This window comes from Castor canadensis, chromosome 15, assembly GCF_047511655.1.
Source record: "Castor canadensis chromosome 15, mCasCan1.hap1v2, whole genome shotgun sequence".
Taxonomy (NCBI): domain Eukaryota; kingdom Metazoa; phylum Chordata; class Mammalia; order Rodentia; family Castoridae; genus Castor; species Castor canadensis.
Window position 1 is genome coordinate 58,135,059 of NC_133400.1, and position 13,338 is coordinate 58,148,396.

At 40.6% G+C, this 13,338-nt stretch overlaps 1 protein-coding gene across 1 annotated transcript in view; it reads right to left on the reverse strand.

The window, feature by feature from the left end:
* The window catches only part of LOC141417257 (centrosomal protein of 295 kDa-like), a 37,209-nt gene extending 24,264 nt beyond the window's left edge, over positions 1–12,945 (reverse strand). Inside the window, 5 exon segments of the mRNA XM_074055409.1 lie at positions 5,144–5,237; positions 5,874–5,998; positions 7,434–7,634; positions 9,209–9,342; positions 12,724–12,945. Of these exon segments, the coding sequence (XP_073911510.1) occupies positions 5,144–5,237; positions 5,874–5,998; positions 7,434–7,634; positions 9,209–9,342; positions 12,724–12,862 (693 nt within the window). The 5' untranslated portion in view covers positions 12,863–12,945.
* Between the last annotated feature and the right edge of the window lie 393 nt (positions 12,946–13,338).

The window sequence follows — 13,338 nt, forward strand, 5'->3', positions numbered from 1 at the left end:
CAGATACCTTAAAAGCAACTGAGGCCAATAGGAAAAGGGGAACAGGTACTAGAGAAAAGGTGAGATCAAAAAGAATTAACCTAGAAGGTAACACCCACGCACAGGAAATCAATGTGAGTCAATGCCCTGTATAGCTATCCTTATCTCAACCAGCAAAAACCCTTGTTCCTTCCTGTTATTGCTTATACTCTCTCTACAACAAAATTAGAAATAAAGGCAAAATAGTTTCTGCTGGGTATTGAGGGGGGGAGGGGGGATGGAGTGGGTGGTAAGGGAGGGGGTGGGGGCAGGGGGGAGAAATGAACCAAGCCTTGTATGCACATATGAATAATAAAAGAAAAATGAAAAAAAAAAAGGCCCACAGTATCAGGACCCTTTCCATGTCTAATCACAAAAATTCTACTGTAATTCAGATTGGTCTACTTCTCAATGTTTAATGATGCAATTTAAGCTATACTTAAGAGCACCAATTCCAGAACAGAACAACTCTCAAAAAAGAGGAAGTAAACTACTTCCCCCCTTTCCTGTAAGAGTGCATTTGGTCATCGACCACAGTTTACTATGTACTAGTACCTAACTAAATCAAGTGAACTAATAAGAAGTTTCTTAAGTGTCAACTATGTGTTAAAATGGTAAATGATACTGAAAAGTAAAATAATGGCCCCTGCCTTCAAGGAGCTCAAATGGTTCTGATAATCAGTTATATCAGTGACGTTTTGTACACAACACAATGAGAACAATGTTCACGAAGGAATGCTAATACTTCAGCTGAGTCCCTTCTGCACGAGACTACAGCAGAGTTCTGTAACCTCTCTGTTCCTCGTCTTCCCAAGTAAAGTAGGTTCACAGCAATCCCTATAACTTATGGCCATTGAGACAGCTATTGTAGCTATCAAATAATGTGTGAGAAAACACTTGTAAACACCAGATAAACTCTGGTTCTCTCACATTAAGGACTGTGATCAGGTTAACACTTGATTTTCAATTTTCCTCACCTGTGACATGGGATAATTTCTACCATGCAAAGCTATTGTGGTGATTTAATGAGATACAACTAAAATAATAAATACAGTTAGTGCCCATTCTCTCCACCATGGGAACAGTTCTCTCGTAAGATTTTAGTCTATAAAATAGTGTTATTTTCTTGGATTGCTTGAAGATTTTCTTCATTTGTGAAGACTAAAAAGTTCAGATTCATTTCCCCAGGTTTCTCAGCATTCCTATTTTTATATGCTTAGAGGAATAGTGGTACAGATATACCGATCTCCTGAATATATGACATAAGGTACTTCTAGGGTACACCTCCTTGGTCCCTAAAATATTTTATAATCTAGTCTTTCCTAGACCAAAATCCTTTACTTCCCTGCCACACCATATATTCACATCCAACTCAAATTATATAGAAGACACTGCTTTCCCTAACACCTTTATAGGCATGGATAATGGACCCCTTTCTAAAATAATGTTTTTTAAGTCAAATATGAATACAACCCAGATCTTAGTTTATAAGTGTCATTTCTCCTCTAAGAAGAACCAGGGCTCTTTGTAAACACCAGAAATGGGATCCAGTAAGTTCATAGTAAAGAAGTGCTCAAATAGGAAGGAGGACACAGAGCCAGCCTGGAAAGTCTCCTACTAACAAAATTTCAGACACTATAACATCAGAAAGAAAAAGAATAATGACTATTATAATATTATAATAACTATTAATAATGACTATGTAATACTGAGTAAGTAAAAATCCACAGGTCCACAGTGATATTCACAAAAGAGAAAAAAAATTGCCATCACTGGATTATTCCACCGATCCTTTACTCTAAAAGTTGGTTAAGGGGAAAAAGTATATGCCCGTCTTCTTAAAAGAGCTGAACTCCATTCTACTGACCAAAGAGAGCTCTCTTTCTTCTTTAAAACAAAAGTAGGCCAATTAATAAATGCAGAAGGATGACAGATACCTAGCCAGTTACCAAAGCATCACCTCACAAATTACTTGGTAACTGGAAAGGGAAACATATGACTTTCTGATGGAGAGCTCTCACAGTTGCAGCCATAACTAGTGATCAAACGGGAGCAACTAGCCATTCTGTACTTTCTGATGTGATGCATAAAACTATTCAGCCTCACCTGTATAGTATTATCGCCAAAAGACAATCAAACCTTTAAACCTAACTTTCAGTTTCATGAAAATGCAGTGCACAATTTCACATGAAAACAAGACAAGGGAAGAAGTGAGAAACTAGTGTAGTCTCTTCAAAGTGTCCGAAATAGGAAACCCACTAATTTGTACAATTTAAGGCACACTAATGAAAACCATTATTTTATACAATTAACATATGCTAATGGAAAAAGATTCTAAAATGAGAATTTGGCTAGCACTGCAAAGAAAATGTTCTAGTCTAAGATAAACCAAAGAGATAAACCAAACAGAAGCAATGTGAGAGTCTAGAGCACAGCCTCATTTAAAAACAGGGAAAAGCTGTAAGGCAGGACAATCAGAGTTTAGATTATGGATGGAAATTAAATGGAATTGAGGCATTAATGTTAATTTCTTAGTGTGATGAATGTATTATGATTGTGTAAGAGAATCCCCTATTATAAGAAGCATGCTGAAGTATTTAGGATGAAACAGTACCTCTGCATTCACATTAAATGTGTACACATATATATACAGTTATCTGACTGAAGTCTATACACAATACAAACAGGCATTGGTTGTATTTTTTTTTTTTTTGAGGTACTGGGGTTTGAACCCAAGGCAGGTACTCTACCATTTGAGCTACTCTAACAGCCCAATTACTATATTCTTAACTTTCCTATACTTTGAAAATTTTCATGAGAAGTTGAAAGAAAAAAGGACAACAACGTATCTGCATATAATTCATACCTACAAAGTACTTACACACAGACAATATTTTGTTTTGTACATTTTTAATCTTGGCTTGTTATGAACATTAGGAATAAGACAAAGGTAATCAAAAGGCATCATGAATAAAACACTGCCTGCCTTTTTATAATCCTGCCTGGCGCTAAGGGCATGGCTGAAATAGGACTCCTCCATCTGAACCTTGTTGGACCAAATGCAACACAGCAGATGGCTCAACACAAAAGCAGAAAGGCTGACAAAGTGGAAGACCTAGAGAATATCTGGGACTTATGCTAATTAGACACACATAAAATATACTTGTATATACAACCACATTAGACATCCCTGTAATTGTGAAGGTATTCTTTTACTTCTGCTTAACTTTTCAGATAACTGCAATTTTGACAACCATATAAATAGCCATGTCAATAACCACAAAAACCAAATATGAACAAGAAAACCACTTTTTTTTGGAGATGGGGGCTGGTCTTGAATTCGCCATAATCCTGTCTCAGCCTCCTGAGTGCTGGGATTACAGGCTAATGCCAACGCTCCGGGCTCCAATACTTCTTAAAGTTAATTTCTATTGTTATTAACAATTCTCTTAAAAATGAGTTTCAATCACAAAAGCACACATTTTACTCATATAAGTAAATCCCTCTCATTATCTTATAATCTTGAGCAGATTTTTAAAGTATCTGAACCGTAATTTCTTTTTTCTTTTTTTCCTCTTATTGGTGGTACTGGGGTTTGAACTCAAGGCCTTGCACCTGCTACCCAGGCACTCTACCACTCGAGCCACGCCCCTAGCCCTTTTTGTTTTAGTTATGTTTTGAGTAGGGGCTAAGGTTTATGCCTGGGCAGTCTGAACTGCAATCCCAGCTAGGGTGATAGGCAAGCGACACCATGCCCAGTATTTATTGTTCAAGATGGAGAGAAGGGGGGGTCTCACAACTCTTTGGCCCAGCTGGCCTCAAAATGCTATCCTGTGTTCTCCGTGTACTAGGATTACAAGTGTGAACCACCACTCCATAATTTATATCTTCAGAGCAAGAAATCCAGAGTGTGGAAAAGTCTGCAGGAAAATGAATGCAGTTTTTTTAATCACAGTACATGAGAAAATAAAAGGACAGAAATGTTAATAGCCTTCAAAAAGCCAACACCAAGCCACATACTGGTGGCTCATGCCTAGCTACTTGGGAGACTAAGATCAGGAGGATCATGAGACCAGTCCAGGCAAATACTTTGAGAAGGCCCATCCCTAAAATCATCAGAGAAAAACAGACTGGATGTGTGGTGCAAGTGGTAAAGTGCCTACTTTGCAAGCATGAAGCCCTGAGTTCAAACCCCAGCCCTACCAAAAAAAACAAACAAACAAAAAAAAAAACGGAAAATCATAGGTGTAAATACACGTCGATAATCCTAATTACTCAAGAGGTCTAGATCAGGAGGATCGTGGTTAGAGGCCCACTGGGACACAGATTTTTAGAGACCCCATCTCAACAAACAAGTCACACATGGTGGTGCGCACTGTATCCCAGCTATGCAGAAGGCTTAAGTAGGAGGCGCAAGGTCTGAGGCCACCCTGAAAAATACTTAAAAGGGCTGGGGGCATGGCTCAAGTGGCAGAACACTCACCAAACAAGCACAAGGTCCAAGTTCAAACCCAGCACCAAAAAAAAAAAAAAAAAAAAAAAACAACAAAAAAATCCAAAACCACTAGTTTTTCAAATAAGCAAAAAAACTGAGCCCATTGGGGAAAACTGAACACACACTGGTCATTAAATAATATTGAGCAAACTATGCATATTATGTTTTTATTTATCTATCTATCTATCTATCTATCTATTTATTTTGGTGGTACTAGGATTTGAACTGAGACTTCACACTTGCTACACAGGCATTCTACCACTTAAGCCATTCTGCCAGCACTTTTTTTGTGTTGGTATTTTCGAGATAGGGTCTCAAGAACTATTTGCCCAGGCTGGCTTCAAACCACGATCCTCCTGATCTCTGCCTCCTGAATAGCTAGGATTACAGGTGTGAGCCACAGGCACCCAGCTGTTTTTGTTTTATTTTTAAAAAGTCTGTACATCAGAAGTACATACTGAAGGTGAAATAATACCTAGGATTATTTTTAAATACACCAGATACACTCGTATGTTACTTATACAACTACAGATTAAGTTTAAACAAATGATAATTATGTTTACATCCAATAAATTTTAATAGTAGAGAATTATTATATGCTAGTGCTTTTCAAAACTCAAAGCAATTCACCTCAAAAGGAGCTGGAAGAGGCAGTGGCAGACTTGTTATTTTTGCAGATCTCTCTTTTTCCACAAGCAGTGCTTGCTTTCAAGCTTGTATATGCCTTAAAAACATGAGATGTCATCAATTAGTCTCGCAGAGTTAAAAACATAAAAGCCATTGACTGAAGATGTCCTCCAGTCTGATCCCACCAGCTCAGTATGCTGTTTAATAAAGTCAGTATGTGTGAGCATGTTTACCAACTGAAAGAGGCATCTCTAAAGACACAAAGCTCCAGGGAGGAGACCCGCTCAACAAACAGCTACTGTTCATTAGAACAGTTACAGCATAGAAATGTTGATAAAGATGGACAATTGCATAGAAGGACCACGGCACACCACTAACAGACTCCTAATTTTTAAAACATGCATGAAATACTAAAGACTTCCTCAAAGTCTACAACCTCATTTAGTATTCTTAATCACATAGATTTTATGTTTCTTTTACATCAGGAACAGATATTAGGAGGTACGTGCTCTGAACTGGTCACAGAAGCTCAGACCACAACTGGAAGAGGAAGCTCACTTTGCATGTTCACCTAAGTAAGCCATTCACCCACTGCATTATTTTTAAATCCAGCTTTAACAAATGCAATGGATATACTACATGACTTCTATCTAATATCTGCGTTCACAGCATCCTGTGTGCCCTCTATTCCAGCTCTCTTACTTTCAGTAGAAAATAAGGCAAAAATTATTACCAGGTTTTCTGTTTCATTAATATTTCCTTTTGATTTTTTTGTACTTTCAGGGCTTCCTTATGTCTCACTTCTGCTTTTCTTTTCCTTTCTGCTGCCTGCTGTGACAGAGCATCCAAATCAGGTTCCTAAAAGTAAACACCACTTAAGATGCTACTGAAACAAGATGAATAGAAATGCATCTATTTGGCATCAGAATAGAAGTGACTTTTCGATTTTGTCGCTGCTCCCTCCACACTACTACAGTATTTCCCAAAGCATGGCAATGGTACCACAACATGCCATATCAGGAGGGACAAACAGAAACAATTTAAAATTAATGTAGTCATTTAACTTACTACAAAAACCTAAATAAAAGATAATTCTAAATACTTAGGACAAGAGTTAACTAATAAAAGAATCCACTTAAATTAAAATGCCAAATACATAGTAACACGCATGGCTCCCCAGCTAGGGAAGTATCATATAGATGCCACTTAAATGACTGAGGTTCAGGACTGGAGGCATGGCTCAAGTGATACAGCACCTGCCTAGCAAGCATGAGCACCAGGCCCTGTGTTCTATACACAGTATTAACTTAAAATGACTGAGGTCTAGGGGGAAAAAAACTGCACTAAAGCACAAAGTTAGAGGTGGCATGCATAAAGCCAGAAAAATTTGATGTCAGAACTTAGGGCTATTACTGAAAGCATAGATTAAAACCAGGGGCAAAGACACAGGCTGCCACATTTAAAAAAGATTTGTATTTGTTTTCTTTGCTAATTGTTATAAAAGATTTGTCTATCTTCGAACCAGCCTGTTTATTGCGTTATTGACTCTGAGACCATAAATTTTCTTTCTTCTTCTTCTTTTCTTTTTGGTGTTAATGAGGTTTTTTTTTGGTTGGGGGATTTTCAAGATAGGGTCTAACTATTTGCCTCAAACTGAAATCTCCTGATCTTTGCCACCCAAGTTGCTAGGATTACAGGCACGGGCCACCAGTGCCTGGCAGTACTAGAGTTTGAACTCAGGGCTTCAAGCTTGCTAGGCAGGCATTCTATCACTTGAGCCACTCCACCAGCCAAAATATTTTCTAACAGAAGTCAAATAAACAAATGAAAATAAAGTCAGTGAACAGTCTTAAATACTGAGTTTTACTAAGCAATTTAGTAAAAATTACTAAGTAATTTTTACTATTTGTGAATGAAATCCAAGTGTATATATATTCACCCATACATATTTGAAATTGGTAATCCAAATTTACTCTCCTGAATCTGTCCAAAATGCTTAATATGAACAACTTCTACTTCAAAAGGTTATACAGATAGATAAGAATTGGAAGGGAATAAGGCTAATTTAATCATAGGAAGAAATATTTTACTTGACATGGATTTTACTTAACATGATTTTCTAAGAAATGAATATATTATTATCTTCAAATTATATTAAATTAATAAAGAAGTCTCAGGCTGCCCAAAACAAATTTGATACACAAAAATATTCTTATCTTGAGCATTCAACAAATGCAATTTACCTTGAAATGATATTACTGCTACAATCAGGTAGTCAAAGAGGCTCACTCACATTTTCTTTGGCTTGTCGATGTCCTTCTCCCATATTTCTTAAACTTCCTAAGTACAGTTTTTCCAAGTTTTGTATTTTCTGAGTGTGTGAGTTTTCCCATTCTGCCCTTAGCTTGTCTGCCAAACGAGTAAATTGTTGATTTCTTCTCTGTTTTATGCCTTCTCTTATTTGCAAAGCAATGTCCCTTTCTTGTTCTTGAACCTGAAGGATGAATATTTCATGTATTATGAAGGAGGCTTAACCCAATAACCTATAAAAGGCTAGAATAGTAAATGTGACTTGACAAAATTCACAGCTCAGAGTACAGCTAGAGTCAGACAAGAACTTCATTTCTGGGGTACACCATCTCTGATTCTAGACAGAATAACACTTAAAACATGCTTCACAAAGATTTAACTATTCTACACTGCAGGATAATAACCTGTAACTTCCCAATAAATGCTTCTTAAATACCTTCTTTAAAGTCATTTTAAGCTTTCTGTTCTTATCTTTGCTGACTTCAGATCATTTAAAATCATGTAAAGAACTATTTCCAGTATTTATTGAGTCAAATGATACCTGTCCACCAACTCTTCTTCGGTGTACCTACCTCATCAGCTTATCTTTTTTTTTCTAGGAAGAAATTTTTATTGCTTTTTAAATAAAACCAGGATAAGAATAGTAAGAAAGGTGGACATTTTAATATAACGACCACTCCAGGGGGACTAATTATCCGCATTCTGATTTCAGATAAGGTGCTGGCTTCAGCAGCATGCTCACTCCCCACACCTGTGGGAGCATGTGTCTCCACAGACCTGACAGGTAGTGTTTGTGGCTTGCATTTGGGGAGGAAGGGTAATGTTCTACGTGTATTTTATGCACAATCATTGCAAACCATACCATGTGGAAGGCAGTTGCTACGGATCTCGGATGAAGCACACAGCCAGTTGGCTGCCCTTTCCTCCCAGGTGAAACAGCACTGCATCTGACCTTACCTTGTCCCTCCCAATCGGAAGGGGCATGGCCGTGTACAGATTCTTTCTTCCATCAAACACTGGTTTCCGATCCCCAAAGATCTGTGTTTTAAAGTGCTGGACCATGTGTTCTACTATTTCCCTGTTAACTCTCCTTGGGCATTTCTCTGGCTTGATATCCAATTCATAGTGATAGATGTCCATTTCAAAGAAAGTGGCCTGTAGTTTGATTGTTCTCCCGGAGGTCCCAAAGTGGGGCCGAGGTGGGGGCTTGAAGGCGTATCCTTGCATGGGTGGTGGGGGCGGCGCAGTTGGCGCAAGCACGGGCCGGCTCCCGAGTACATGGTGGCGTCGCAGAGGGGCTCCGGGGCCGAGGGCCGGCCGCACGATCCGCCCCGGCGGGGCCGCCTAGCCAAACAGGTTTCACATCAGCCTATCTTTTGAAATGTTCCAAACCTGGTTAATACACAAGAACCAGGACTCTATACAGTTTTGTTTTTTTTTTTAAGGGTTTGAACTCAGGGACTCCTGCTTGCTAGGCAGGCAGGCACTCTACCATCTGAGCCCCTTGCCAGCTCTAATTTTTTTGTATTGGGTATTTTCAACATAGGGTCTTGAACACTATTTGCCCAGGTTGGGCTTCAAACCACAATCCTTCTGTTCTCTTCCTCCCAATTGGCTCAGATTACAGGCATGGGGCTCCCCCGCACTGGCTTTACACAGCTTTTAAATACAACATTTCATTTAGAATACTCTAATGTAAAAAAGAAAATTATTTGAGGAAGACAAAGAGCTTAAGGCTTCATTCCAAATAAATCATACCTGTAGCAATCTTAGTTTTCGTCTTCTTTCATAATCTTCCTTCAAAATGCAGGCTTCCTCCTTAGGACTCAATCTTAGCTTGTCAGCATTCACTACCTTTCTTTTCATTTCTGTGTACTTTAAATAAAATGGATCTAAATTTTTTAAAAAAGAAAAATATCAGTAAAGAGATATATTATTGAAATAGGACAACAGAAGTTTAAATTATTTTGAATTAATATTCTTTTACTATAAATACACAATCAATGTGGGTGAATAGTAAAAAGCCAGCTTATTTACAAATGGCAATTATCAATCCAGTCTTCAGCTCTCAGGTTCTCAGATAGGTGGGAACTGCTCAGGAAAGTGTTTCCCCATCTGTAGCGCACTGTACTTAGAGTATCTGGACCTGTCTTATTCCTGACTGGCATTTCCAAAGTTTACTTAGCTAAAACGGAAAAACGCAAAAAGACTTAAAGAGATGTGTTAACACAGAAAAATGTTCTCTTACCACTGACAACCTGTGATGACCAACAAGAGTAAGGTAATTTTAGGGGCTCCTGGCTGCTAGACTCAGCTCCTGGGTCTAGATAGATGTAATTTGATCACAAGCATCACTGTATCTCATGTAATCATATCAATGCCATGACTTACTCTGTAGTAAAAGATTCTTCAATAATTACAATGGTGTGATTTTTAAAAATCAATGATATTAGAGCCTGTGTTACAATCATTCTGTTTGGACGCATCAAGTGTTTAGATTTCCTTATCTATTCTACCACTACTTTTATTCTCAGATGCTCTCATCCTTAGATTTTCTTTTGATGGTCCTGGAGTTTGAACTCAGTGCCACACCCAACACTGGTTTTGCTTTAGTTACTTTTGGGATAAGGTCTAACCTAGACTTTGAGTCTCCTATCTATGCTTCCCATATAGCTAGGTTGGCAGGCATGTGCTACTATGCCCAGCTTTTATTGGTTGAGATGGGATCTCACAAACTTTTTGCCCAGGTTAGCTGTGAACCTCGATTCTCCTGATCACCATCTCCCTAGTAGCTAGGATTACAGGCATATTTAGGCCAGCCCTCTCTCTCCTAGATTTTACTACATCTCTCTCTGGGGGAAGGCGGTGGGAAGAAATGGAAAAAATGTGCATCTATGATTTGTATAATTTGAAAACTTTTCCAAAGTAATCCTGATATCAATTTGTTCCCATTATCACCATTTCCAAAAAATCCACATTAGAATAGTTCTACTTGGATAGTTAATACACTCCATGATTTTATCTGAGATAAGTGAACACTTTGCGTATGTAAAAATTCCTCAAATGGTACAATTAGATCTGTGTATTTTATTCTAAATTATATCTCAATCTAAAGGAAAAACAAAAAAACGAAACCTTGCTTTTCAGGTTGTTTTGAGTATCCATTATCTCATTTGTAAGAATTATAACAGAATGTATGCACATTTCTTATTTTTAGAACCTAAGACATTTCTTATTTTTAGCACCTAAGATATGAAAGATGTTTTGTGTATAATTAAAATGTTTTAACTTATTTAACAATAACTTTAGGCTTAGTATTTCCATATAGCATCTCCCCCATTCTGTAAATATTAACATCTTACACACTTATAACCAGGAAAGAACACTCACATAATACTTTTAAACAATCTGCACCTTATCCAAATGTCAATTATCCCACTACTGTCTATTTTCTGGTATCCAATCTTGGACATTTCATTATTGCATAACTCTGGGTCCTATAAGAAGCAAACACCAAATTGGATTAAACTCACAGGATTAAGGGAAATGCCTGTGTGAGAGAAAATGGGAGGGGGTGGGGGGTTGAGAAAAGCTGAAAGCACTCTGGACATCAAAGCAAATCTGACACTGAGTAAAGGAAAGAGAGGAGTACCTCTTAGTGATGCTGTCTAAGAAAGGTTCAGAGAGACCCTTGGGAAGTTTCTTGAAAACAAGCCTGCCTTAGCATCCCTGTCACTGACACTGGCTAGGAACAGCCCATGGGATGTGCTGCCTCCACACAAACAGGTTTTGGAATACAAGAACCAAAGTTGTGAGTTACAGTCCCATGACTGCCAAGATTGTTGGTCTCCCCTAATATGAGACATTTCCTCAGTCTTTCACTTCAAAACCCAGACATTAGAACAAACAAAAAAAAACAGCAACAACAACAAACACCTGGCCAGTTACTTTGTTCAGTGTTCCTCAATCTGAATTTGTCTAATTTTTTCTTGTGACAAGGCTGAGAGTACACATTTCAGGTTAAGAACTATGCATTAGTCAGCCCTGTGCAGTGGATTACTTACACCAGTAATCCCAGGCACTTGGGAAGCAGACTTCAGGAAGACCGTGGTTTGAGGTCAGTCTGGCAAAAAGTTAGAGACCTCATGTCAAACAATAAACTAGGTATGGTGGTCACTCCCACTGTGTAGGAGCAAGAGGCATACATAGGAGGACAGATCTAAGGCTGGCCCTGGGCAAAAATGTGAGACTCTATCTGAAAAATGAGTAAAAACAACAAGGGCTGGAAGTATGGCTCAAGTGGTGGGCTGCCTAGCAAGTGTGAGGATCTGAGTTCAAACCCCAGTTACGCCCACCAAAAACAAAACTGCACAGAAGTGGTGATGCACCTTTCCCAGTGCATCATGTCAGGAGGCAAATGATGTTGGTATGTCTTACGAATGGTGATAAGGCAGTGTCTAGCAGGTTTGTCTACTCTCATCACTATCTCCTTTGTAAGTATTCAACGGACAGAGAGTAGAGGCTACATCCAAATGTCATGCCTCGCATTACATTTTTGCACACATTACACTCAGTACCCGCTGAGGACTGTCGACTTAATTACAGGGGTGTTCATCAATGTATTTTCTATTCCTGTTACGTCTTCTGTACCTATCAATTACTACTACAGGTATCCCTACTTCCTTAAGTTTTCCCTGCGGCCCCATTTACTTACTAAATTAATTATTCCCAAACACGGATCTTTAAGTTGTTTTCTTACCCCAGTATCAGAGACGATACCACTGATCTGGCAAGATTTCATCCTGAGGATTTAACATTAACACCAGACTTAGAGGATGCGGGGTAAAGACCCAACACTGCCGCCCATCGGCAGGAAGACACTAGCTGGGTCACTTAGTCATTTTGGTTTTCTTAAGCTGCGCAGCGGAGCAATGCCACCACAACAGGATACACGGGACTGCGCGGCGCTTTCACACGCGTTCCCAGTGAGAAAGGCTGATAGTGCGGCTGTGAGAGAGGAATTCAGGGTGGCAGCCCGGACCCCGATCCCCACCCCCGGCCACGCGCCGCGGGAAGCCCGCGCGCCCGCCCACCCCGGGAGGCGCGCCACGCCGTGCGCGCGGAGGGCCGCAGGCCGCGCACCAAGGAGCGGCCGAGCCTCCTCCGCGCGCCGCCCGCGCCGCGCACGCCCGCGGCCCGCCGAGGCCTGAGCAGCCCGGGCCCCGGGGGTCGTGCACGCCCGGCAGGGTTGGGGGGTGGCGGCGCTCTCTCACCTGAGCCCCAGGAGCGCGAAGTCCGGAGTCCACAGGAGGCAGCTCCCCGCGACCCCCGCAGTGCCCGACGCTCAGCGTCCCAAGAGCCGTTTGGGCGCCTGCGGGGCGGCCATCGCCACGCTCTCGTCACTTCCGTCATTCAAAGCGCCCGTCAATAGCTGAACCAAGCCGCGGGAACCCGCCCGCTTCAGCCACCCCAGGGCCGCCGGGAAGGCTGCGCGCGTCGCCGCCCCGCCCCGCACGCTTACGCGCACGCGCACGCCAATCTTACGTAAGGCCCATTATTTCTCCTGGCTGTCCTGGGGTTTCTAGCATCTGCCTCTCTCGCGCGCTGCTCCTTCCACTGCTCCGCAAACCGAGGTCTAGGAAGGCGAGCTATGTGTTTGCCGGTAGCCGTGACGGAAGCCTTAGTGTTACGGACATCATTGGGTTGTAAACCCTTTAATGTACTGACTCCATAACTCATTGGTTCTGTTACGTGCACTTAGTGAAAAGCTTTCCGAGCAGGGCAGCAGCGAGCTGCCCGCTGCCGCCGGAGGTCTGTTGCCGCTACAACATGTCACAGATTGATCTGCAGTAAATAACCTGCAATCACAGAGCGGGTGAGCACAGGGA